Source organism: Micropterus salmoides, unplaced genomic scaffold (genome assembly GCF_014851395.1).
Source record: "Micropterus salmoides isolate LMB-PRFRI ecotype aquatic unplaced genomic scaffold, ASM1485139v1 Ms_hic_scaffold_2, whole genome shotgun sequence".
NCBI classification, from domain to species: domain Eukaryota; kingdom Metazoa; phylum Chordata; class Actinopteri; order Centrarchiformes; family Centrarchidae; genus Micropterus; species Micropterus salmoides.
Genome location: NW_024041150.1, coordinates 12358118 through 12386027, shown reverse-complemented (window position 1 = coordinate 12386027; position 27910 = coordinate 12358118). Strand labels below are relative to the sequence as shown.

Genomic DNA, 27910 nt, shown 5'->3' with positions numbered 1-27910 from the left:
TTTATTCTATTTTACTTATTTTATATTTATCTTAAACGTGTATTTTAGTCTTTTCAATGTTTTCATGCTTGTATCTTGTATTGTTTTTGTATTATTGTCATTTGGGTATTATTGTCTTTACACTTGTTAAAGCACTTTGTAACTTGTTTTTGAAAAGTGCTCTACAAATAAATATTATTATTATTATTATAATATTTCTGATTCTGATTCAAAAAATGTTTTAAATTAAAATTAAAAAATAAATTTTTCAACAGAAGTACATACAGTACTTGGCACCAGACAACAATGGCAGTTAATGCCAGCGGTAAGATCAATGTAAACCAGTCAGTCAGTTTAAAATACAGAGTTTGGTGGCTTGTTTAAAAAATTCTCCTCAGGGAATCTGCACTTCAGTATTTGTAAAATCCTGGCTTGATAGTGATGATGATGATGATGATGATGATGATGATGATGATGATGATGACGATGATGATGATGTGGCTACCTTTGAGGTCACCAAGGTCATGTCCTCATTAATATTTCTGGAAATGTATTGTTTTATAATGGAAGTCCTTTAAATTATATAATTAGATACACATTATACACATGCACACAATGCAACCTTTATAGGGAACAAAACGAAATGACTCCACGCCATAATTAATGGAGATGAATATAATATAATTGACCAGTAAATAACATGACATTTAAGTTTGGTTGGTGGGTTGTCAAAATGTTTTTTTTTAAATGTGTCTAAAACAAGCCTTTTATTTTTATTATTATTATTATTATTATTGTTGTTGTTGTTGTTGATGATTTTGTTGTTAAGAATCAGTATCTGTGTTTTCATAAGTAGGCCTTCTTCAAAGACAGACACAGGAAGTGCCGCCATCCTGCCACTGATATGATTGGTTACATTCTCAGTCTTTCAAGTAGTTTTTCAGCCAATCATTGACGACCTCCCGCAGCAGCGGTACCGCCTCCTGTAGGCGCTATTTGCCCAGACGGAGAGGACCGTCCTGCTGCTGTTCCTCTGCGGTATCCTCCGTTTCTTTTCTCCGTGCTCCGTGTGTGCCCGCGTCCTGAGCTTCTCCCAGCATGCTCCTGGTGCGTTTCTGAAGCGGCCGCGTGAACATTTGAAGCGGACAAAGTGAAATGCATCCCCGGGGCGCTGAACCTGTTCCATCCCGCACACAAAGCCTGTGAAGCAGGCCGTGTTTTTTCCTCTCACGGGCAACGCGCTGATGATGCTCAAACATGTCGGGGAATCAGTACAAAGGCCAGGAGGTCAGCTGCTGCATCAAATACTTCATTTTTGGATTCAACATCCTGTTCTGGGTAAGGCGGTTTTATTGTTTATTCCAACGTTACGCAGCTGCGCCTCTCGCCAGCACAGCTCGGCCATCATCATGTCCGCTGGCCAATAGGGAGGAAGGCCCCACTCATCCTCGCATCATGTCATGGTGCCCTTATCATTCACGTTCATTTTCAGACTCAAATCAGTGCATGTGTGCGTTTTTGTGACTCTTTCCGTGCTGAAATGTAATGTGAAGCAACTCGGTGTGCGGACAACTCGCAGCTAATCGGCTTTCTGTGGTGAACTAATGACAGCTCAGACTGCAGGCTTATCATCAGCTGACACGTTCATATCACATATTCACAGCGAAGGGCACCCATAACACGCTCTTGCACTTCACGATGTTATTTAGACACGACGTCATGTTTTAAAAAGGTGATGTCATACGGTGGACGCTAGTTGCTGACAGCAAGAATGATCTGTGAGGAAGCCTGCAGGGACTACATGTTCAAATAAATTTCATCTGCATGGAAATGGGGGCTGCAACCCCCAGTTGTTTTCGTTATCTATCCATTTGAAGAATACTTAAAATATCAGAAAATAGTAAAAAGCCCACACTGCCAATTTAAACCGTGTTTTACCTGAACAACGGTTCTAAAGCCAGAGATATTCAGTTTACCAGCACAGAAAACAAAGAGCAGCAGTCAATCTGCACAGAGGAGAAGCTGGAACCAGCAGTTGTTTTGGCCTTTATGCTTAAAAATTGACATAAACGATAATTGACAGGTGGATTATCAGCTCAGATGGAAACATTTGTGCCCATTTTAACACATTTTGCATAAATGACAGGGGGGGGCTAAGGGTCAGTCGTAAAGTCCAAATCTTCATAAATTAGACAAATACATTTTATTAAATTCTCTTCCAGATTCTTTGAAAAAGTAGGTTATGGCTGTAACTAATGATGACTTGTATTATTGATTGATCTTATTTTCTCGATCAATTAATCACATGGTCTGTAAAGCTTCAGAAAAATGTCCATCCCAATGTCCAAGTTAATGTCCCCGCATGTCTTGTTTTGAACAACCAACAGTCCAAATCATTAAAATGAAATGATTTACTACAACGCAGACCAAGAAAAGCAGCAAATTTTCACTTTTGAAAAGTTGGAACCGTCATGTTTCAGGCGTTCTGGGCCCTGTTTTAATTGAACAAGCACAACAACAAATGCAAAGCGGCGGGTCTTGGTTGCATAGACAGTGTGGGCGTCTCCAAGCGCACCTGCTCTCTTGGTTCAGGTGTGGGAAGAAAGTGGAACAGGGCTGAGTGAAGGTGAACATAGATCAGAGGGGAAATACACTCCCAGCCCTGTCTGGATGGTGCAGAGCAGCAAGATGGGAACACACAGCAGCAGAAATCTGCAGCCGGTGCTAAAAAGTTGTATAGGAGGTAGAGCTGGTTGCCCGCTAACCAGAAGATCGGCAGCTCAATCCCCGGCATGTCGAAGTGTCCTTGGCAAGGTACTGCCTGTTTAGGTTCGTCACATTCTCCGTTCCATTTTTTTGGCTAAAGTTACTAGCTCCCAATGGAGCTTGCTACAGTTATGCTATAATCATATGAAATACATTAAAATTTCTGCCAAATTCTGTTTAATTTTTTGCCAGGTTCTGTGTGTTCTGTTTAAATTGTTATGAATTCTGTGTTGTACAATTTTGTCATCAGAAAGAATAATAAAATTCTAACTATTCAATTAGAAAATATTACAAATTGAATCAATATATAATGAAAATACTACATATTCAAATGCATGTGCAATTATTTATGGGCACAGTTTACAGTAAATGTAGGCTACTGCAACAGTAGGATGTTTAAACAGGCCTCTAAACACAGACAGAGGACTGCAGCAGCAGGCAAACACCAGCACAACGACTAAAGTTGAAATGAACTGAAAGTTTGAAGCGACGAGCTTCATGTGGTACGGTGATGTGGTAGTGTGTTGTTGAAATGGATTAATGAATTGGAAAGTGTTTAATTGATGTGATGGAACGCAGAGATCGATCAGTGACAAGTGACGTGAATAGCAAATAAAAATGTACAGAGAAGTGTTAAATCATAGGCTACCTGGAGATGAAACAAACAGAAAGCCAAGCTCCTGGTGGTAAACTCCAAGTGCTGTGATATTATGGTGTAATGTAATGATGGAATGTGGAAAAAGAATCCCTAGTTCAAAATTTGCATCTGTCACTTTATTGTAAAGATAAACATACTATAAAATATACAATACAGCTTAGTTTATCTTACTGAGGTTGACATATAAGACAAAGAAGGCTGAGGTCCGAGGGGAAGCCAGCTAAATACTGATCCCACATCACAGGGTCATAGCAGCCTCAGAGGAAATATATTTGTATTTTCATTTAATAAGGAAGTGACAGTCTGGCACTGTGTCATTTAACATCAAAGCATCTTTCCACTAACTTGACATGACTGCTGTTTTGCAGCTGCTGGGCATGGCCTTGGTTGGAATTGGACTGTGGGCATGGAGTGAGAAGGTAAGTGGAGACACTCTGAGTTATGAATAGTGATGTTGGAAAATAGAAATACAGTATTGTCACAAAAAGGCAGAATCTTTTTATTTGTTGTTTTTATTCCTATATGTCCAAATAATATCTGACATTATTGTGTTTACCCTGTTTATTGTTTAAACCTGTTTACCAATTAGGATATTTTATTAAATATGTTTTTTTATACCACTGCTTATTCCAAATTAAAACTGCACTAAGACAGGCAATAAAACAATAATGATAATTATGGCGATATAGTTTTCCTCCATAACAAAATAACCAATTATCAATACATTTTTGATTTAATCACAAACAGAATTAGCACTTGATTTTTCTATTTAGATATGGATTTTATTGAGGAAAAGGGAATGAAAAAAGATTTTACTTAAGGTTCCTTCCTTAATTGTTTGAAATGTTCTACCTCAGATTTTTGAAGTGTTCCACTGTTTGGCATCAAGTGTTTTTGACCATAAAGAAAAGTTTAAAACCGCAATTAACCATCTGGTTACTTCAACTTTCACTCAGGAGCAAAAATCAGCCTTTAAACTTGAACATTTATCGTGATAATTATCGATATCAAATCATATGAAATGGTTTATCGTGATAAGATGGTTGGCCATATTAGCCAGCCCTAAGCTGCACTAATCAATAGTTTTATATAAACAGTGGATGGAATGACGTGTGTGGTGTGAAAGGTGTTGCTTGTAGTGACGACCACACATGGAACAATCACCAGCTCTGCGCAGCTTTCTGGCCTCAGCAGACATCTGTTTTCAGCAAACCAACTCTGTTAGTGTCTGCAACACGCGAACATCAGACACTAACGGTTAGCTAATCAGCTAAAAACACTAGGTGCGTTCGAGATGACTGCGTCTGGCTTACTGGATAGTCAAGCGTGAGCTGCAGGCGACTGCAGGGGTGGGGTGTAAAAAGGCTGCCATCAAGTCAGACACATTCTACTTTACTCTGTACTTTTTTCATTTAATTTTTTCCCTCACTGTTTTAATGTTTTGTTTCTTTAAAAGCCCTTCTGGGACGGGTGTTGTAAATTAGTAACTGCTAAAAACGCTAGGAAACATACATTGGATGGCCGTTTACAGTTTACCTGTGCAAGCTGTAAAAGCTCCTACTAAAATAAACCATCAATAAATAATAAATACGTACCGTAGAGTTTGAGAGCTTAGAGAAACAGCTGATCTCGCTGCATTTGTCTTTTTTGATGGGGAATACAATGAACAGTATACAAAGGTCTTTTCTATGTACAAAATATGAGTGTTACCCTCAATATGTCAGACCGATTTGCAAAACTAATGCACACCGTTAACTGACCCCAAAATATGTTGCTCTAAAATATTTCCAGGCAAGACACAAGTTCAGTTTTTTTACACACATAAAATTACTTCTAAGTAATGTCTTATGGAAACATCCGGGGCGATGGGTTAAGGTGGACAGGGGAAAGTCACACAGGGAATACCTGCAGAAAATATTTTTTATTTCTTTTTTAATTGACTTGAGAATAATCCTAGGCTACTGGGGGAAAAAAGGGGCTACCATATTGGGTAAAATACTGAACTTCTTTTACAATAACACTCACTAAAGTGTTTTGTATGCTTTCTTGTTGGAATTGAAAACTATAGTGTAAGAAGTGAGCCACCAGAAGGAGGAGATCAAAGAACAGATAAAGGATCTGAAGTTCTTATAATAAATATAACGTCACATACGTCATGCGTGTCAGTAAAACCTTAAACCAATGAGGTTAAAGTACACGGGCAATGCAGTGCTGACTTAACGTGATGCATGCTGGTTAGAAATCGTGTCCGACTTTAGCCGGCGCTGCAAAACATCATCGTGTCACATGACATTAAAACCTTGCGGGAGCAAGGCGGCTGCAGGCGCTGAGTCTGGCGGCCGCAGTTGCTTTTCTCCGGCTGCACAAAGTTGGAACCGCGCTATTGCCTGGTCTCGCAGCATTTTTCTTTGCAAAGTTCGTGAGACCAGTTATTGATCTCAGCTCACGCAGGCAGAATGTGTCCGACTTGGCGGCGACATTTTTATTCCCCGCCCCTGCATCTATTTAATGCAGGCTTAAATTCCAATTATAAAGGGTTTGCAGAATTTTCTCCACGTAAAGGTGATTAAACAAAGGTTTAACACAACCCTATTAAGTTTAAAACTAGGTTCAAACTGAATTTGCTGAATTTACCAAATGGTTGTTAGTGGAATACGCCGTGAAACCCAGGATGTTAGAAATAAGAGACAAACATCTCACTGAAGTGCACCACATCAAAGACAATGTGGGGTTTTTATACTCTTCGTGTTGCAGCTGCCTTATTTCCCCTCTGAGTTGATTCACATCTCATCTATTTGAAGTCACTGTGACCTTTTTGGCAAATGTGTTGTGCCCTGAAAGAGACGCAGCTGCTTGGGAGACTCACTGTGTTGTTGTGCTCCGTCTCTCCCCTCCAGGGGGTTCTGTCCAACATCTCGTCCATCACAGACCTGGGGGGCCTGGACCCAGTCTGGCTCTTCATGGTGGTCGGGGGGGTCATGTTCATTCTGGGCTTTGCAGGATGCATCGGAGCTCTCCGGGAAAACATGTTTCTGCTCAAGTTTGTATGTTCCATGCTGAAACGTCCAGTCTTCACGCTGCAGTGACGAATGATGAGAAAACTCACAGTGTGGTCTTCTCTCTTCCTGCTGCAGTTCTCGGTGTTTCTGGGGATTATCTTTTTCTTGGAGTTGACAACGGGAGTTCTGGCGTTTGTCTTTAAGGACTGGATTAAAGACCAGCTCAACCTGTTCATCAACAATAACATCCGAGCGTACCGGGACGACATCGATCTACAGAACCTTATCGATTTCACTCAGGAATATGTAAGTTGATCAAATATGGCAAAAATCATAATCACAATGATCTTGGTAAATATTATTTAACATAATTACTCATTGACTTTATAATAGTAATAATAACAAAAATATAAGGACGTATTTAATGATGTGTATTAAAATGTCAGTTTTATGTGATATTTCAAATGTGAGAAGAAAGTTATAATTTATTAATCCTCATTGGATTCATTCTCTGCATGTACCAGCCTAAGACAGGTCATTTATAACACAAGAGGAAACAGCACAATAATCTTGTTATGATGAAAATGGTAATTAAAACATAAATACCTGAATGATCGCATTTCCTATCCCGTTGTTGTAACAATGCCGCCAGATGTTCCCAGATCCCAGTAATTACTTGTACTCCCTAATAAACAGTGTTTAGTTTAGTTAAGTTCATTTTCAGAGCGAATGTTGTACTTTTGACTCTACCATTTATGAGACAGCTGTAGTTACACTGCAGATTCAGGTCATTAATACAATATGCTCCTCAGCAGTATGTAAAGTAGTTGAAATTAGCTCCAACTTTACCAGCTGCAGCCTTAAAAAGATGCTTAATTAATGCATCAATAATTAGAATCCAAACATAATATATACGGGACTCTTTGTCTAATGAAGTGTATTTTGCTGTGCTTTTGTCAATGTGATTTTGAATATAGTATATAGTTTTTAGCTAGGCCCATGGTTTTTCTAGCAGTCAGGGCGTCATGACTGGTTCTCCCAGGCAGAGATGAGAGATCGACTCTGTTAGGCAAACAACAGCAGCTCCTCTCATTTAAATGAGCTAATCCTGCTGTGTGGAGGCTTTGCACTTCAATAGCACAAGCTGGTCTGATTGGACTTAGGACGACGTAGTAGTAATTCCTTAATGAAGGGAGCCAATCAGGTCCACTTGTGGTGCATTTAACTCTGTTAATGTCTGAAACTTTTATAATTTTGTTCTCAAATAGTTAATCTGGAATTCCAACCACAGCAGCCCAAACATTTTTTTTCCCTCTCCGCCTGACTTTAGTGGGAGTGCTGCGGTGCGTTCGGAGCAGACGACTGGAACCTGAACATCTATTTTAACTGTACCGATGGGAATCCCAGTCGGGAAAAGTGTGGAGTTCCCTTCTCCTGCTGCACCAAGGACCCAGCGGTACAAGTCCCTCACTCTGCATGCTTGTACACTTTTAAGGAGTTCCACATGCATGTGTGCATCAGGGCAAAATCAGACACACTGTAAAAACCTTAGGTCGCACACAATGCCTGGCTGATTCTGACTTTTGATCCCGTTCACATCTTTTTAAATGTGTCAGATATCTGTGTGTGAATTTAAAGCTTGTATCCTGAGAGGTATTTAAACAAAACACAATTAAACCCAGTATGGAAACTGACCAACTCTCTTAGAGTTCAATAAAATTGCCAAACCTCTAAAGGTACCCTGTAATGTTTGTGTTGGTAGCCCAGCACTTCAAACTTTGTCATCAGTCAGCTTTTTATTGTTGTTTATTATTGTCCCATGAGCAGGACCCTGAATGGTAATACCAGTTGGTCAGTGTGTCCCATACTTCAATACTTTTCCTTTAGCGCCACCAGCAGCTGTACGCAAAGACACACGATACTATAAAGTTTGTTCCTTTTTGTCTCCAGGAGGATGTAATAAATACTCAGTGTGGATACGACATTCGAGCGAAACCTGTAAGTAAGACACGTCTACTTGACTCAGTCGCTCTCCCTCTTCAGTTGCTTCCATTTTGATGCTCCGACGACTGCCCTCCTAGTTTCTATTTTTGACTTGGGTGGATCCATCGTTTCCTTTAAATCATGTAATATTTCTCCTCTACTAAATTCTTTTAGTTTAGTCTTTAGTTTAGTCTTACTGTGATTTTACTAACGGTTTATTTAAGGCAGGTAAAAGTTGGATTACAGCAGCTAAATTTCATGTATGTATTACAGTTTTGCTAAAGTCTAATGTTACCACTGGAGGCCAACAGTTTAAGACAATTACCAATTTGTCACCCAGAAGTTAAAGGATGGAAAATGTCTGTGTGACACACATTATGCATTTTATCATATACTTATTGTTAGATTAGAATTGATTAATACTACATTGGTTGTCTGTAGGAAGACTTGAAGCTGGCCTGATGCCATTCACATTCTAGACTAAGTTTCCAAAGAGTGAACATGTTGACAGTCTGACACTGTGAGATGAAATCAAAAACTTCAAAAATTTCACCTCTGTGTCCAGAACAGAGAGTATTTTCTGCTTTGAAGTTATTTGAAGGCAGTTCCTAACACTTTAACCAAGGTAGGCTCTAGTCTGTGTGCTAAACTAGGCTAAACAGGGATCCATCTCTGTACTGGACACAGAAATGAAACGCAAATGTTTTCATTTAACTCGAGGTAAGACTGTATTTTTAATCTGAGCTGTGAGTACATTCAGTCAGGATGTAAAGATGACCACAGAGGGTTATGTTCATCACAGGACTCTGAGCAGAAGGACTACATCAATGTGAAAGGCTGCGTGCCGCAGTTTGAGAAGTGGCTACAGGACAACCTTACCTTGGTGGCTGGGATCTTTATCGGAGTTGCACTACTGCAGGCCAGTTCCATTCACACGTTTAAGCTTCATAATGTTCCAGAGCAGCCTGAAACAAAGAATCATTCCATCTATCCTTTTTTGAAAAAATGTCTAATGTTGCCATTTTGTGGTTTTTTTCGTCTTTCATCCACAGATTTTTGGGATTTGTTTGGCCCAAAACTTAGTGAGCGACATCGAAGCTGTGCAGGCGAGCTGGTGAGAAAATGATTTACTTTTACTACATGAGTTCAGTGTCTCATGTGTCCACATTCAGACAACGCTGTTTTCCTCCCTTTGAAACACACTTCCCTTGATTGGCACCCATCTGTTTTTACTGTGTCTATTTCACAACATGAGACACTTCGGCTCTTTCTCATAGTATACATGCAAGTGTCTCACAGGCCCGTGTTGTGGATACATTATGGAGATAAAAAAAATAAATCCAATCCAACAAAAAGTATGTCTGGATTACAGGACGGCATGGTATTTTAAAGATAGACTAATTTTGCTGTGAATAATGTAAAGTACTTTGGCATTGCTTGTTATGCCGGGTTCAGACTACACCATATTTTTCAGATTAGATGATTATAGTAGTATTATATTCTTGCCGAGCGACATGACAGACTACATGTTGGTACCCCAACCAATCAAAGCTAGCCATCTTTGCGACCTGCGTGATGTCCTCGGGAAGGAGGTGCTAGGGGCTATCTTCCAGAAACAAGAACATAAACAAACCATGGCATCCGGAGCGGTGTGTATGAGCGGTCTGTATAGGGGTTTGTGTTGGAAAAAGCCTTAAAGGTGCTGTAGAATGGAAACCTGTATTAACCTTGGCATAGTTGAATAAAAGGGTTCTGTCCATGGAGCTGACATACCATGAGCCTCAGTCACCATTGTTTCCTCCTACATATGTAAATCTCGTGCATGCACAAGATTCGAATGTGGGTGAATACCAGCAAGGGCGAGATGTTATGTAACATCTGAGATCTTTAGTAATTACGCCCGCAAAATTTACAGAAACCAGCCCACATTCTAGAGAAGCTCATATTGTGCGTTCCATTTACTTCGGAAGTCGGAGCTGGGAACGGCGTTCCAGTAAAACAACAGATTGAGATTCAGAAAACCAAGATGGATGCCTCTGGCCTTTGTTAGCAATATCAGCTGAAAACAACGCATTACACAGTAATGATTTAAGTTAGACACGTGCAATAAACAGTGTATTACTGCAGCTTTCACCACTGTTGATTCCAGGAGCAGCCATCTTGGATTTTAAGGTCGGGGTTTGTGAGGTTCTCTCGATTTTCCGAGTCAGAAATCTTACTTAAGGGGGCATTGCAGTTGAAATTTCGACTTGGAACTCAGAAATTCAGACTTCCCCTGTCAAATAGAACGCACCAATAGAGCCAGAGCTGGAGGTTGTTCAGTGTCTCACAGAAAGTGCCTTTACTGTTATAAAGGGAAGTAGTGTTTTCCCTCTGATGTCCTCTGGCTGCTCTGCTTCAGCTCTGTGATTTATGAAGTTACCACAATGGTAGCTTCTATGATCAGCTAGCGCTGAACCAGCAGTCCAAAGCTTCTGTGTAAACACCAACACACCCCCGGAGCACCTAGCTTCCAGTCCAGGATATCAGCAATAGGACGGCTAGCTGCACAGCTAACTGAGTAGCTAGCAGCAGCTGCTGATAGCAGTAGTTAACAGAGCAGCCGGAGGACATCAGAAGGAAAACCACACAATATTTTCGCCATCAAATCTGATCCAGTTTCAGTAAAACCAGAGAGTAAAGTTATTAAGATGTGTTTTTACAGTATTTTTTACAGTAACCAGTGAGGTCGGTCTCGCATAGCAGGCCTTGATTCAGTCGGATTCAGCATGGTGTGGCTAGGCCCTGCCCCTTTTCTGTGCTTGGGGAAGTTGGCCAATCAGAAGCAAGTGGGCTTTCAGGGAGGGGGGACTTAAAGATACAGGAGCAAAAACTGAGACAGAGGTGCTGAAGCAATGGACAGTGTGTTTTTTTAAACATTAAAGCATGTAAACATTGTCTAAATCCTTAAATACAAGTATGAAGCTGAACATTAGTATTCTACGGCATCTTTAAATAAAGAAAGACATCATATATAGACATCTGTCGGGACGTTGACAATAAAACACAGGATAAAACCATCAATTGTCATGCCCAAAGCCTTTTATCCTTTCCTTCAGCCTACTTCTGTCGGGTTGGGCTATTATATGGCTGATATTGTGTAGTCTGAAGCCGGCATTTCTCACCTCCCCTGAGAGGAAATCATTTCTTAACCCTTAGATGCAGGTAGAAGGTCATTAGAATATTTTAAAGAAAGAAAAAGACATTTACAATAGTTTTAATAATTATCAAAAAAGAATGGTCTGAAGTATGTTTTGGCTCTAAAACGAATGCTTGATTCAAGGTTTGAAGTTAGGTCTGGAAAGTACAAAGCCCCCAAAGTAGTGAGATAATAAACCCGTGTGCCCAAGTTATTATCTTATTAGCATAACATCTGTATCTTGTGGCACTACTATTATCCAGTTTGCAGTACATCCTGGTCTAAATTGATTAAAAAGATATAGTCTTTTGAGACTTCAGGGTCTCAACAAGGAGCAAGGAATGTAAGAATGTAAATAGCATTAAACACTGAAAATTAGAATAAAATGAATAAATGACAAATATGCAATTTTGACTAGGGACTCTTGACACAGGTCATCCTTGAAAATAACAAATGCTAGACAAAGATAAATAACTACAGCTAGAAAGAGAGCATAGTGTTAGCAGCTTCTTATCCAGCCTGTTTTTCTTTGTTACAATAAGATGTTTGAGTTCTGTCAGCAGTCATCCCCTAGCAGGCTGAGGGGAGTAAAGGCAGGACGGTTACTGAGCTTTACCATCACAGTGCCAAAACTCACCTCCCACCTCATTCTTCCTCCTCCATGCTTCATCAGGGTGCCCCCCCCTCTCTCCATGCGTCGACTCCCACCACACTCCAGCAAGAAAGCATCGGCTTACTACTCATGAGACACACACACACACACACGCTGTATGTGTGTTTGTAGCCGGTGGGTGTGATGGATCCATTTGGTCATTGTTTTGTCTTTTGGTGGGTGATCTCTGTTTGGTGTTGTGTTCCATTTAAGGTCCAAATCTGTAAACTTGGAGCTGTTGCATATTCATTCTACCCTTACACTGTGCTAAGAAGGTTAAAACGTGCCACTGGAGTAATTTTGTTTAATTTAATCAGTGAATAAATTAAAGATCCAATGAGATGGGCACTTCAAATCCCGACTTTGCCTCAACAACATTGTGTGTGTACAATGTAACCAAGAAATGTAACAACCGCACTTTCTACTCATGCTATCAGTTCTAACCACCTTTCTCTCTGTAACTAATAGCCTATTGGTTTACACCAATTAGATTGACCCCTTACGGACCTGTTTCAACAGGGAACATGTCATGATGGCAATGATTTGCAAATTAATAATTGCATTTCTTTTTTTTGTCTTTAAATGATTTAGTTGTCAAATAGTTGTCAAATGTCAAAATGAAAAAAATTACTTTTAAATATAACTTTTTTAATTTTAAATTCAAAGATGTGTAAGCATTAAGTGAGTTGCATCCTATAGTAAATGTAACAGGAACTCTGATTCTACACACGACCCCCGCCAACATATAATGGCTTTATATATTGCTACTGTTAGAACTGTTATAACTAAACACTAAAAACAGTCTATAATTACTCCAGTGACACGCCCCAGACTCCACACTAGAGGTAAAAAAAAAACACAAATGAAACCTTGCTCTCTTTGCTCTCCATGCAGCATTTCCCGTTTATATATTTTCAGTATTTAGTAGTGTTAGCTAGCCATAGCTTAGCAACTATTTGTTTATATCAAAATGATATACAAATTCATATATTGCTGTTATATTGCAATGAACTAATGTACAACACACACTGGCTGCATCAAGTTATGCGCACACCAGAGGCGCTATACAGACAGAGCAAGTCAGGTTGTTGATTCAGAGAGCAAATGTGATAAAAATAATACTTTTCTGGACGGCTGACGTTTGACGATGCTAGGAAATAGGACAGGATTTTGTATCCTGATGCTGCCGTGTGTGTTTCACTTTAAGTTCATGTAATGTTTAAAATGTATTTTTAACATTTGAAGCAGTGCCGTGTAGCACTGACAGCGTATACTGCTGCTGACACCATAATCGCAGAAAATGTTTTCTGACATGAAACTCCATGTTAAAAGGTACCTTTCCACCACAGCCAAAATATCCTGCATTCTGACATCTGGAACATCTGACGAAGTAGCAGAAATGAGAGCATATTATAGGTTAAGAAGTGTAAATTAAGCTGTGTGTGCCTGAAAACTAGCATCTCGACAGGTTGTTTTTCTGTACTCCTTTTTGTATGCTCATTTATAAAGGATTTAATTTTTAGAATTAGTGTGATTGAACTATAGCCATTATAGTTCAATCACACTAATATAATTCTGTAGGATTAAGGCCCATATTCACATTAGCGTGGAACAATAGCTCTTGCGCTGTCTCCTCCATTACTGTATTGGGTTGTTATGATAGCCCTGCGTGTATGTCCGCGGTGAGCTGAAAGTGAAAATATCCACATGCAGCTAGCATTGGTTTGAGTCTGTGAAATGCTGTTATCCAACATTAGCACTGTGGCTGAGGTGGCACCACGTAGTACAGCATCACTGGGAGTTGCAGATCAGTAGAGACTGTACGCCCAGCGCAAGACCCTGTTTTCCCGCTGTAATGTGAATAGGCCATTATCCTTTTAAAAGCTTAAGATCAGACACAGCAGGAAAATATTGCATTCTCATTTCAATAGATTTCCAACTGTTCTCAGATTAATGAGGGTTGGTTTTACAGAAAGAACTATCAAGACCTTGTGGTTGTTGTTCAAGTGAATTTGCGATTGTGTTTAATTTGTTGAATTTCCATATCTTTAAGTCAAAATCTGAATTTGGACCTTTGGGAAATTTGGACTGTGTTGGAGTGAACTTATTGAAATGCTAGTAAAAATGCACTTGAGTTAGGGCTGGGCAATAAATAATGATAATTATTGCAATATACTCAATAACAATATAACAAAAGTTCAGTATATCGTCAATAAATGTTGAATTCATTTGAATCATGAACAAAATAGCACTTGTTTTTTCCATTAAGATATTTATTTTGTTGAGAAAAAGGGACAGAAAAGATTTTACTTAATTTTACTCAAGCATATAATTAAAAAAATATATATTTTAACTGTTTTGAATGTTCTTCCGCAGATTTTTTTTAAGTGATCCACTATTTGCCAAGTGTTTGTCATGTTCTGACCATAAAGAACAGTTTAAAACCACAACTAACCATCTGATTTCTTCAAACAGCAAAAATCAGCCTTTTAACTTGATAGAAATAATCATTTGACATTTATCATGATAATTAGATATTGAAATTTTTTATCATGATAACATTTTTGGCCATATGGCCCAGCCCTAACTTGAGTCTTGAAATCATAGAAGTCAGTGACAAATCAAAACATAGTTTTCAGTGTGATTGTGTGTCGATTCCTCCATCTTCCTACGAGCTGTAGAGATTGAGTCCTGTGACATAGACAACACTCCTTTGTTTCTTCCGCTGTCTGTTCGCTGTGACTTTGTCCAACTGAAGACATTCTTCTCTCTCCAGCCTTTAGTTGAGACCGCTGATCCTTTGCAAGAAACTGTTTTCCCAGCATTCCCAATCTAACCCTTAACAACTCCTTAACAATGTTCTGCTTTCTGTCGTGTTCTGAACTTTTCGTGTTAAACAGTTGAAGCACACAGGGGTGTTTAGCCTTGTTAATAAGCAGATGATTTAGTGTTCTGTTTTCTCTCTTCCAGTTTCTTTACCTAATGCTGAAGCAGCATTTCACTTCTAACAGGTAACATTTTAATTTTCTATAGGTGAAATTCAGTGTTTAACAGGATCACATGAAAATGGAAAATAATGTTCATTAGATTTTGTTCATTTTATTTTGTCAGCTCCAGGTCTTTGAACACGCCTCCTTGAACAGAGGACTTCACCGATCACCTGCACCATTTTGTTCTCGGACCCAGCACCTTTTTTCAAGGCACTAATATGTGAAATCCTCTGTATATAACACTGTGTGACTACTGTAAAACGTCGGCGAGGATGGTTAAACATGCACTACATGCAGATTGTCACATTGCTCCAGTTTTTAATAGCTACGTGTAGAGTAGGAGTTTTGATACATCTTTTTGATATTAGATTGGTATTTTTCACTGTGGAAATAACGCTCCATTGCTACAACCATCATGTAGGACTGTGAAATACTTGTGTACAAGAAACTGCAGATCTGTTATAAAGTTCAGTGCTTGCTTTATGTATCTTTCCACCACTTGCCCAGGACTGAGGCTGTGGTGGGCCATGTCACGAAAGTCCCTGAAAGTCAGGAAATGGGCGCTGGTTTTGAAGTAAAAGCAGGATATCCTTTTTTTTCTCAAAATAACCCTTTTAGGATTTTTGTGTTTTCCACCATGACTTCTTCAGCTATATAAATACCCATTTAAAGCTGGGGTAGGCAATGTTGGAGAACTTGCAAGGGACAGCTAAATTGTGAAAGTAACCAACTGAGGAAATCCGATTCGAACTCATCCAGCATTAAAGAGGCGATGACCACAAATGACTTCCACTGTTTAGCATAATGTGTTTCTACTTAACTAATGGACTAAGGTATCATAGTTAATTTAGTGATGGAGTATTGTGTTTCCCACTAACACTAGGTAGCTCCATTGTGTGCTACAAATTCTCAGAACCATGGTTGAATGTGTAATGGCATCATATTTAGGTCTGGGTATCAAACGTCAATACATTTTTGGTATTGACTGCTATGTGTGTGTTGCACAGAGCCCAGTGAACTATGGCAATGCATGTGTGTCCAGATACTTAAATCGGATATCAACTGAGTTATTTTTCAGTTCATGTTTGGTTATGTTACTTGGGAGAACGGCTACTTGTGTTTAGCTCTATGGATAGGTTCAAATTTCGTCAAGTCTATTTCAGTACAATAAAATTAATATTATGATGCCGTCTGTGCGGAAGCAGTTTAGTTGCTTTAATCATTCCTCCTCTCAATACTGGCTGTGAAACTATCACGTTGTAGTGTGACTACATGATATCCATGTGAAAATGCTTTCCAGAGCTCAAAGCTGAAGCAAATGTGAGGCTTTAACAGTTGAAGTTAGCCAAATCAACTAGTGACTACTTTGTCTGGGCAGTCATATTTAGGTTTAACATAATGCCCACGCCAAGTTCTTGAGCTTTTACAGAGGAGCAATAGAAAGCATCCTGACTGGAAACATCACTAACATGGGATGTGCACGGCCCAGGACCGGAGGGCTCTGCAGCGGGTGACTAAAACTGCTCAGAAGATCACTGGTACCCATCTCCTGAGCATCAGTGATATCGGTGAGGTGAGGTGCCTGCAGAGCCCAGAGGATATTAAAAGACACAGCCTGTTCCCCCTGCTGCCTTCTGGCAAGAAATACAGAAGTATCTGCTGTTGTAACAGCAGACTGCAGAGCAGCTTTTTTTTTTTGCCCCAAGCTGTGGGACTAAATTCAAATTCATCCTCAGCACTGCTCCATGCAAAATAGTTTATTTCTGTTTACCACCCTGCTTTGTAGCAGAAGGGAACTACTAACTGCATTTCATTTTACAAACTTGTTGTAATGTGATGATTAAATCTACCTTATTTACTGCTGGTGTTTTGTCCCAGTAACTAAAAACATCCCAACTTTGGAAGATACATATGCTGTTTGGCTAACATACTGCTAAAGCTTCATGTTAGCTTCAGCTATACTTTGACTGCATTCTTGCACAAAACGAGGACAGTAGTTTTTCATACATTTCTTACATTGGAGTCATGCTACAAAGTGATTTCTTCTCAACCACTTTGGTCAGGAAGAATGATGAATATGAAGAGGGGATTTAAAGCTGAACTCCTTTCTATTAGATTTTTTTTTTTAAAGAGTTTATATTTCTCAAAGTAAGACACTGAAAAAGAAAGGTTTTGACAATTGTACCCAAGTATAATATCAGCGCTAGCACAGGTATTGGAAACTTTGGCTTATTACACTACATCCCATAGGAAGAAGTCATTGTCATTCTTAGACAGTTCTGAGAGTAAATTGCACCTTTTTTTTCATTTTGGAGACTTGAAAAGGTCTGGATAAATGTGGGGAAAAGCGTGTTCGTGTCCTCATATGCATGACGTATGACCACAAAATGTATGTAGCTAATACCCCCAACTGTCATTTCATTTCACATGTTGCTTATAACCGTCACCACGAGGTTATGTTACTCCTCGGGTTTCACAAAGTGTGGTGGTTAGAGCAACGAGTCATTTGTCTTTGGTGTGGATCTGAAAATTTTAACAGACCATTTCGGGAGATGGGCATTTTTGGACACCGTACATGGTTTTCTCATACTAACACCTCATATTTTCACTTTTTCCACATTTTTGACGCTGATCTGATCAGTATGCACAGTATTGAATGAAGAAAATATTTGAGATTTAAGAGATTAAATCTGGAATTTGAAAAAGCTAAGTGTTCAGATGTTGATTTTAATCGGTGTTTCTTTTGCTGTTTTAAAGTGATTCATTGCTCCAAGCATGCATCACTTGTTTTATTTGTAGCAAAGTATTTGCAGTATTTTTAAGTATGTCTCCTCGGCCTGTCCAGCTTGATATTGTGGGATGCATTCTGAAAGTGTGACTTGTGTGCTACGTAAAAAGGGATTAACAATATTTACTGTACATTTGATTTGGTTTTAGAACTCGCAAAACATTCAGTCCTACTGAAGCAGATTTGTCACTACAGATAGAGTTTATGCAGCAGGTTTAGGAGGTTGTAAAATGCTCTGAGGTGTTGCTGTACAGGCCTCTCACTCATCACTACCTGTACTGCTTTCAACGATTGTTTAGATGATCACAGTAAATCCCACAAACATTGTAATGGTACTACCTCCTCTAATTTACCTGTCTCATGTCCTGTTAAAATTGGACTGGTTTTAATATTAAGTCAAATTAATTAATAAAGGTGACAAAATGTTGATTCTTTTCTCTCTTGCATTCTTGAGTCTTTAAAGTGTTTTTTTGGTCCATATTTTGACACTGATTTGTTTATGCATTGCACTTCCCACACATCATCTGTCAGTGTCTGTGGACATCTTTGGCGTCTGTCGCTGCTGATACAAATGAGTCTGAATTCTGTTTATTCCAGACAATTGGATCCCTGAAAAGCCTTGTGTGTACAACAGGACATGTTTTATAAAGAGGACATAGACATGAACACATGATGATTAAACCAGTTGAAATGCAAACTACCATTTGAATGTGGGGGAAAATATATTCAATCTGGATCTGGTCATCTAAATTCAAAATCCAAACACTTACACTTACAACTCCTACATCTTTTGCATACCGTGCTGCTATCGCTTCACTAACGCGTAATGGAAGAAACATAGTAAATAGATGACACTGAAGCATTTTGAATTCAACACCACAGAAAACAAATTGTGTTTTGACCAAAAAAGAAATTAAGTTGATGATGTAATTGCAAAGTCAACAGCAGCGTATTAAGACCTTTATAGCTTAAAATACAATAAAACAAAAAAAATAAAAAACAATTACGGAGCCAGAGTGGACAGTAATGTCAAAAAACAACAACTCCGAATTCCTCAGATTGAAGTGGTAAATATACCAGAAAAAAACTTGAATATTCTCTGAGATTATTAAGTCTAAAATTTACAGGGGAAAATAATGTTTTCTAAGTTCTTTTCAGATCAGAGTCTGTGCTGTTCCCCAGTTTTTTATGCTTTTGGTCTTTGAACAGAATAAAAGTATCTCATAATACTGGTTGGTGAAAGTAGCTTAGATGAGCCTTTGGTAAGTTATTACATGAGTTTTTGTCTTGTAAATTTGCGAGTTTCTTCTTATAAATTCACCACTTTAATCGAAGAATAGCTGAGTTTTGTCTTATAAATGTACGACTTTTCACAGGTTTTTCTCCAAACGTTCTGTAATTTTAAAAAAAATCATACAATGGCACTAATACGCCGTTGTACAACGTAAAGTAAGCAGAGACGCACTTCAAAGAGTACGGTCTAGACCTGTTACGTATTCTTGGACTTCATGAATTTGCTTCATAAAGGAGGGTTATGGGTTATTTTGAAAGTCTAACCAGCCATTGCATATTTATAATTGTTTACTTGATTACATGTGCAAAAATGACACTAAAGGGTAACCAGGGTGTTAAAAAGTGATGCCATGGGGTCTTGAGCAAGTGTCCATATATGACGAGTTGGGTTTGAGAATGTGTTGCTCAATTCTACAAAGTAGTTTAGGATCAAGCTTGAATTGATCGATATTTTGAAAAAGCGACAGCCTAGGTATTTTTTTATTTTGTTATATGCTAGCCATTCTGTGTTTGGTTTGAATTCTACCACACTTCACTGACACAAAGTAGAAATAAAGACATGAGCCGTCACCAGCTATCATCTTTTAATTATCTGCTGAGTTACAATCCTCCAAATGTACAACTCATGACATTTACAACAAACATTTAAGTTTATAGTATTTTACGCAGTTACTATGGATACATCTTCACTGGCATGTGTCTTTAGAAGAGCACAAATCTGATAAATAACCATTCATACCTTTTAAAAAAAAGCGTGGGCCCAGACCAGCAAACACACCGTGGCATGTTAACAGAGTGTCGGTACAGTGTCGGACATGCTGAGATGTGCACGTTAGCAGATATTTCTTAGAGTAGAAGAACCAACTGTCCATGTACATAAAGAGAGACCTGTCCTCTGGAGGGGGTGGTGCCGGTTGGGGATTTAAACAGCACATATACAGCGACAGTTCAGTGTCTGCAGTCAGTTACCGTCCTCAACAAGATCCACGCTGCTCCACGCTGCAGATCCCAAGCAGCGCATTCACAACACACACACAGAAACTGTACACACGCGTAGGAGAGGTGTCAGCTTTATTTCGTACTGTAAAATTAGTTTTGTGATTTTTGGGGGCACTAGTGTGTGTTACAACCGCAGACTGTATTTAAAGATGCTTCCTCCCACCACTGTACAAACTGATTGTTTTTTAAGTTTGGCTGCTAACATGGAGGGGGGGGTTTATGCTTTATATACAGTCTATGGTTAGAACAGATCACGGAGTGAATGTTGAACCTAAGCTGTAGTACTTCAGTACTGACTTCTTAGTCTCTGCCTATTTTGACTTTAACGCGTGTCTTCTTCGTGGCTGCTCTTCATAGCTTACTCCACCGTTTCCTCCATCCAAAAATATTTTGGATACATTTTTTATCTTGTAGCGCAGTGCTACAAACAAGATATTTATATGTATATTCTGCATTGACTAAATTGATGTTAAATAGGCAATCTTCTTAGCAACTATAAGGAGGGTGCAAAGTCACAAAACGTGATCGCAAACATGATTTTGTCTGACCAAGAAAAGTCTCCTTCATTTCATTTGAAATCAATGATTTTGCGAAAAAGACATCTCCGCCATCTTTGATTTTACATGTTTTGTATTGACTTGAATGGAGGAGACCTTTCTTGTTCATACTAAATCACACTTTTGTTTTACTTTGCACCCCCCTGACATTGTTTTTCCCACCCTATAGGTCACCAAGGAGATAGCCTACCATATGATTAGTTTGTATTTCCAACAATCAGCATTAAGCATTGCAGTATATTTGCACAGGGACAGACACACTATCAGTTCCGTATTGTGGTCCTGACTTGCTGTGTTCAGTCTTGGAGCTGAACTTGACTCGACTAACAAAGGGAGACTTGACTACAGCCCTGTTCTCTGTGTTTGCCTCACCTGCTTCTTACATGATTCTCTTTCAGCGATGGGGTGGAGACTTGTGGGGCCTCTAACGTCACTGTACAGCTGTTGGAGCAGGGGGAATGTGTTTGGACAACTGTAGAATTAAAAATCTCATAAAATCTCTAGATCCAAGTCTTAAAGAACCGTTGCAAAAAAAGGAGTGTACAAGACTAGAGGTGTCAGTGGAGGAAGGGCAGGCTGTACTTTGGAGTATGAGAGGAGCGGTGGAGAGGTGAAATGAACACCGTCACACCTTCAGGACTAAAACATGCACAGTTTCTAGTCAATTTATACTTTAGCTACATGGGACACGACTGGGCACATCATGGATGGCTGCTTTTCTTCAAAATGAAAGAAAAACCACAATAGGGAGAGGGGTTTTTTTTTGTTCTTTTGTGCACATTTTTCTCTGGTGGATTACCGGCGGATGGCATCACAGCTATGGTCGTAGAAGAGTGTTGTCTCTTATCTATTGCGTTAGGCTGTTTATGGTGCCTCAGCTCCTGTGGAGCTACTTGTAGCAGAAGATGCATGCACAAGTAGATGTGGGGACCAGGGTTAGACTGATGTATCAGTTTATTTCAAATAAAAATAATAGATAGACGAGTAAGTCAACAGTGACTACCTCGAGAACATTTAAGGGGTGTTAGTCTGTAAAGCCTGAAATGCAACCTGTCTCACCCTGCCTAAGGACCTGCTAACCCACCTAAATAAATCTCATTATTATGGCTTTCAGAGGAGAGTTCTGGTGTCCACAGTAGACTAAAAACGGTTTCAGAGGCTTTCCCCCACTGTCAAGTATCAAATTCTGGGCAAACTCTTTTAGGATTTGTATATTTAAGTAATCCAAATCGGCATCAGTCTAACCCTAGTGGAGGAGGGCAGGGCGGAGGGCAGGGCGGAGGGTCAGGGGCAGAGACACGACTGTATGTCTGGCTGGCAGTTAACGAGACATGGTACCTTGGCACGTGACGATGGGGCACAGGGGAGAGCAGTCATGAGGAGTCATTGGGTGATTAGGTGTTCAGGCAGGGTGGATGGATGTGGTTGGGGTTGAACACAGTCATTTAGCTCTGGGCAGTTAATCGCTGCTCCGTGAGCGACGCCTGGTGTGATACCGTTTTGTTTTCGTGAGCCCTCAGCTTGGACACCACATCAATAAACGCCAGGCTCTGGACTTCTTTGTGGAGAGGTTCTAAAAAAAAAAAAAAAAAAGAAGGGAGGGGAAGAAAGTATCATGAATTTTCAAATCGAAGCTGGTATTCAGGTAATGGTACAGTACAACAACAGAGTGATGTTATCAGGGTATATACAGGAATCCTGAAGTAAAATTCAATACCTTTTAAAACCTTTTTCAAGACCTTTTCAACATATTTTAAAACTGCTGCGCCACTACTGAGCTGTAACCGGTAAAGTCAGCCTCACACCTTTAAAAGGGGAATTGTGGAGTTTTTAAAAGGAATTTAAACATATTTATAACATTTTATTGCCTATGTGTGACCAGGTTGTAACCTCACCTAAACATTGAGCCATTCACCAACTTTCTCAGTTGTATATAACAGCCTGTTTAAGCCTACTGTTTTCTATGTGAAGGACTGGTTGGATTTCCTGCGAAAATCTATTGCCTTATATCGGCCACGGCTTTTATGTGTGCAACATTACTGCAAATCATGTGAAACACAGTGTGATTTGTGTTTTAGTTGGTTCAAACTAGATAATGTTAGTTTGCCAGCAAACGCAGACCAGTTGATAACTACCTGACACAGTTGTAATTTATTTTCAGGCATAAATATGTAAGGGTGGACTGTTGGTTGCAATCCAAAATCTTACAGCTAGAAGCCTCAAAAACTACACAACGCACTTTTAACTTACGTTTATCATTAAATAGATTGAGACTGTAAAACTAAACACTCTTTGTTTGTGATAACTTCGATCGACCACTGTATAAATACAACATAATTCAAATAGGCCAGAAGGGAACAAAACTTGAGAATAAATTGAGTGATGGTAGTGTAGCACAAACATTTGCAATCAACAACTGCTGTCTGCATCGTAAAGCTGATCTCTGTGTGCATTTCTATAACAACAACTTTAGTAAAACAGATGTAAAACAGAACAAGGGGAACATGTTGCTCTCAGGAGGAGCACATATTGTCACAATGGCATCTGCCTGCTACAGGGGCCCTATCCACAACCTGGAGGAGGAGCTGGTATAAATGAGTGTATTAGTATATTATAACATTATATTAAAAGTATATTGTTAATATAATAGTAAACTGTTAGTTTGATATTAATATGTTAATTATATGTTACTATATTCATTATAATTTCATATAATAGTACAGTATTTAGCTTACCACTCTTCTCTCTTTCAGTTTTTTATTCATTAACTTTGTGCAAGAAAAATGTTGTTCTACATGGTAGTTAGTCTCTAACTTTAATTTTAAGTAGGCTACTAACTTGCCAATAATCATAACTATTTATGCAAAACAATATGTTAATATAATAACAACATTTGGAAAGTTTACTGTAGCACACTTTTTATTATGTCCTGCTCCATCCAGGCTGTGATTGATTTGTTCACTTGCATTATACAGTAGTTTCAAAAAGGCAACTATTGAAATCTTTCAAAATAAGTATCATTTATAAGACAAGTCAGGGGTGTGGTTGATAGATACGGTTAGGGCTGGGCAATATGGCCAAAAATGCTATCACGATATACACATTTTATAGCATTCGATATCGATAATTATCACGATAAATGTCATATCATTATTTCTCCCAAGTTTAAAGGGTGATTTTTGCTCCTGAGTGAAAACTGAAGAAACCAGATGGTTAATTGTGCGATTAAACTTTTCTTTATGGTCAGAACGTCACAAACACTTGTTGCCAAACAGTGGATCACTTCACAAATCTGAGGGAGAACATTCAAAACAACTTTGATAAAATCTTTTTTAACAATATGATTAGTAAATCTTTTTTCAGTCCCTTTTCCTCAACAAAATTAATATTTTAATAGAAAAATTAAGTGCTAATTTGTTTTTAATATATTGAACATTTATTATATTGTTATTGAGGAAAATTATATTGCGATGATTATCATTATTGTTTTATTGCCCGGCCCTAGATACAGTAACTATGCACTTCAATCGGAGTTAAAAAATAATAACAATTTTCACCTGAGCCCATGACTGCACAGATGAGGATCATAGAGTTGTACTTGATCTCTGGCGCACTCCTCTCATCTGACAGCAGCTTGTGAAGCACTGACACCAGGTGGGCTCCAACAAAGTCCTTCTCAGCTGCAACTGAAATCCAGAAAAAGAATTCCAGTGGGAAACCGTGATGAATATGGCGACATGTTTTTGTTTCCACCAGTGAGTGCGCTACAGAGCAGAAGAGCAGGTTTCAGTGTGGATATAATATATAATGCATTCAGCTTCCTTTCTCAGAAGTCACAGAACGGAGTCAAACAGTTTGCACTGCTTTTGCAAAGTTTTCTGCAGACAGTTAGGCCTCTGCTCAACTCAAATTCAATGAACCTGGATTTCTGATTAAGCAGATCTTTAAGCATTTCTACAGATCCTGTCTCGGGAGGTGAAAATCTCCCTGCTCCTGGCAGCTGACGGGGAGAATCATTAGCGCTTGAGGTCTCCATTTTGTTTCATCATGCAAATTCAAAGGCAGTTAACTAAAAAGCACACACAAAATACTGCCTTAATGTTCAAACTTGCCAAAGTGTAAAACTTAAATTACAAATAACAATAGTTCTTGCGCTTACCCAAATCCAGAGCCGCTATAAGACCCAAGGCCACCAGTGCTTCATTCTGCATGATCATGTGCTCACTAGTTGCCATGGTAACTAAGTGCTTGACGCCTCCTCCCTGGATTACCGTTTTGACGACTTCCTGAAATCCACAAAAAAACAAACAAACAAAAAAAAAACAACAACCATCCCTTTAATGAACCAATCCTGAGATGTACATTCAGATAAATGCAGACAAGGTAAATGTATATGTAGTAAATAATATAGATGGCTCCGTTATTCATCATGACACAACGAGATGACTGGATGATTTATAGATAGACGCCATGTTCAGACCCATACACTAGTAAACCCAATTAATCAGCTGTAGGGCTGCAGCTAACGATGATTTTAGTATTCGAAGCTTCGATAGATTATTTCAACGATTCATCGATGCGTCGTTTAAGAAGTACTTTTGCTTGGCAAAAAGTTAGGTTTTCAATTACGATGTAAATATGTCCACTAAACTGCTTCTCTAACATGTAATGGAAGGCCGTTCCAGAGATAAGGAGCACGGTGGGCAAATGCTCTGAAGCCAACTGATTTCTTTTGTTAAACAAAGGAATGACCAGGACACCAGCACTGACAGTGAAGAGGGTGTGCCAGTGATCAGCTCAGATATATAAGTTCATGCAAGGCTTCAGAAGTAAAAAGAAGAACCTTAAAAATCAGCACTAGCTTGTAACCAGTGAACAGAGGCCAGGATGGGTTATAGGGTCAAAGTTTCTAGTTTTTGTCAAGAGCTAGCTGCTGCATTCTGAACAAGCTACATATTTCTAGTAGCACAGCTAGGAAGACCACACAAAAGGACATTAAAATAATCCAGTCTGGAAGATACAAATGTAGGGTTTATGACTCGTGTAGTGATAGAAGTTTGGCAAAGTTACTCAGTTTACCCTACTTAGCATTTACTAATGTTCCATAATTGCCACTTGTGGCTGCAGAAGGTACAGAGTTTCTCTAAATTAATAATGTGCAGCTGGTATAAGAAACCTCTCAAAATAACAAATGAGAAAAACTCCACCAACTACAGACAGCACAAGAGAACAATTAACTGCAACCAAAGACGTGACCAGTTTAATGTAATTTGTGTGTGAAGAATGGCGTCTGACCTTGGACTTGCTGTGTCGAATGAGGGCCGACAGGAGCCTGTTGGACTCGCCCATCACTCCCGCGTGATCTTTGGCTTCACACCACTCCACTAGCCTCTCCACCAGTTTCCCATTGGTTCCCAGCTGGTCTGCGGCTTCAGCTGAACAAACACACACAAGATTAGTGTGACAAGATTAGTGACTCTGGTGTCCACTGTCACCAAAATGCAGTGAAAAGCTTTTTAGGTTTAAAGTTGAGGGTCTAGATTAGAAGCAAACACTGAAGTTCTTTTCAGACATGGTACAGTCGCATTTGACTGAACCACATTTTATTTCACTCTGGTTAAAAAGACTTTCTGTATATGGGACCATCTGTCCAGTGTCAGGACTTGAGCAGCAGTTACCATATTTGTGTGTCTTTATGACTCAGAATTGAGGCTCGTATGGGCTGGGCTGCTAAGAAGCTCTTGATTATCACACCAAAGATTAAACAGGAGCCAAAGCTTGCTGCCAACTTTGCTTGAAATATCCTTTATGGTTTCTTCAAACATCATCAACTGGTGTGTGTAACATGACCACTGGATATCCATATACTTTAGAATTTTCACTCTATTCTCAGTAAGTCTAGAATGTGTTGTCAGGGTCAATATATATTTCCTGTGATGCTTTTCATGGATTTGGTGTAAAGAGAAAAGGACAGATTAAAGTTCTACCTTGTGTATCGATGAGCATACGTAATGTCCCCAGGAGTTTAAACTGGACTGGTGGCATCTCTGACTGCAAAAACTTCAACACCACGTCCGCTACTCCAGCTGACAGCATCTTGGATTTGTTTACCACTGGAGAGAGGAAACAAGGCAGATTACAGTTTATCTCAATTGCTTAAACACATTTCTTGAAATTATGCCTCTTTTTCTCGAAACTCTAAACACAAATGCACAACTTCTCACCCAGTTCTCCAAACATCCTAATTTTAGGTCAAAATGAAGCTTTCCACTCAAAACCATTCAATCTTGCTGAAAAAGCAAACTTTGCCCTCAGACACAACACACACACACACACACACACACACACAGCAACACAGTCTTACACACTGGTGACAAAAATTCAAAATACTACAAAAACTGGTTATTAGTAATGCTGCTTGTGGTCTCCCCCCCCCTCAAAAACCTTTTCACATGATGAACACAACAAAAGAAACAACAAATGTAAACATCTGCACATTTCTTATTCCTTAGTGTGCTGTACAGTACAAGATATTATTCTGCCCCAGCATCCCATCTTTGGTCTGGGACAGGCCAGAGATTCTTGTTCTCCTTCTCCACCTCCTACCTCTCCTCCTCATCTTCCTCCTCCTCCTCTCTGGTGTCCTCCACCTCTTCCTTCACATCTCTCTGGATCCATTGTTCCAAAACTGAACGAACTGACTCTCTCTATTGAAGCTTCTGATTGGTGTGTTATCAATTTTGACTGTTTGTGTTTCCACCTGGGTAGCTGTGTGCTAACTGAGCTCAACCTGTGCTGAATGAGTGAACAATATTGAATGTTAGTGTTTTCTCAATGACTGCATGGTATAGGCAATAAGAAATGAAGGGATTTGTGCGTGGAGTTTAGGGAAATGGGTGTGCTGTTTGAAAAATGGAGTTATGGTTTTGAAATTTTAGTTCAGAAGCCTGCTGATAGTGTTTCAGCACTGTTCTAACAAAACAAGTGAAGCAATAAAACACACAGTTTTCATTCATTATCATTATCGGTCTTTGGAGTTTGCAAACAAATTTTACACTTTGTCTTAAA

At 39.2% G+C, this 27910-nt stretch overlaps 2 protein-coding genes across 4 annotated transcripts in view; one reads left to right on the top strand and one right to left on the bottom strand.

Annotated features, from left to right (window-relative positions):
* Positions 1 to 962: 962 nt before the first annotated feature.
* On the top strand, positions 963 to 18422 carry tspan5a (tetraspanin 5a). 2 transcript variants are annotated; one of them, XM_038731553.1, is made up of 11 exons: positions 963 to 1317; positions 3772 to 3822; positions 6301 to 6447; positions 6538 to 6708; positions 7733 to 7858; positions 8353 to 8400; positions 9188 to 9304; positions 9438 to 9499; positions 12237 to 12350; positions 15186 to 15226; positions 15327 to 18422. In XM_038731553.1, the coding sequence occupies exons 1-9, from the start codon at positions 1237 to 1239 to the stop codon at positions 12307 to 12309; spliced, it is 876 nt and encodes a 291-aa protein (XP_038587481.1). In that variant the 5' UTR covers positions 963 to 1236; the 3' UTR covers positions 12310 to 12350; positions 15186 to 15226; positions 15327 to 18422. The 2 variants fall into 2 exon arrangements, with proteins under 2 accessions (XP_038587481.1, XP_038587482.1); XM_038731554.1 differs by lacking the exon at positions 12237 to 12350 and having other exon boundaries at positions 964 to 1317.
* A 1431-nt stretch (positions 18423 to 19853) lies between these two features.
* The window catches only part of rap1gds1 (RAP1, GTP-GDP dissociation stimulator 1), a 31625-nt gene continuing 23568 nt past the window's right edge, over positions 19854 to 27910 (bottom strand). For both annotated transcript variants that reach the window (XM_038731248.1, XM_038731249.1), the window contains 5 exons: positions 26830 to 26955; positions 26138 to 26277; positions 25002 to 25128; positions 24400 to 24528; positions 19854 to 22415 (listed from right to left, as the gene is read on the bottom strand). In XM_038731248.1, coding sequence (XP_038587176.1) covers positions 22288 to 22415; positions 24400 to 24528; positions 25002 to 25128; positions 26138 to 26277; positions 26830 to 26955 — 650 coding nt within the window. In that variant the 3' untranslated portion in view covers positions 19854 to 22287. The remainder of the gene's footprint in view (positions 22416 to 24399; positions 24529 to 25001; positions 25129 to 26137; positions 26278 to 26829; positions 26956 to 27910) is intronic.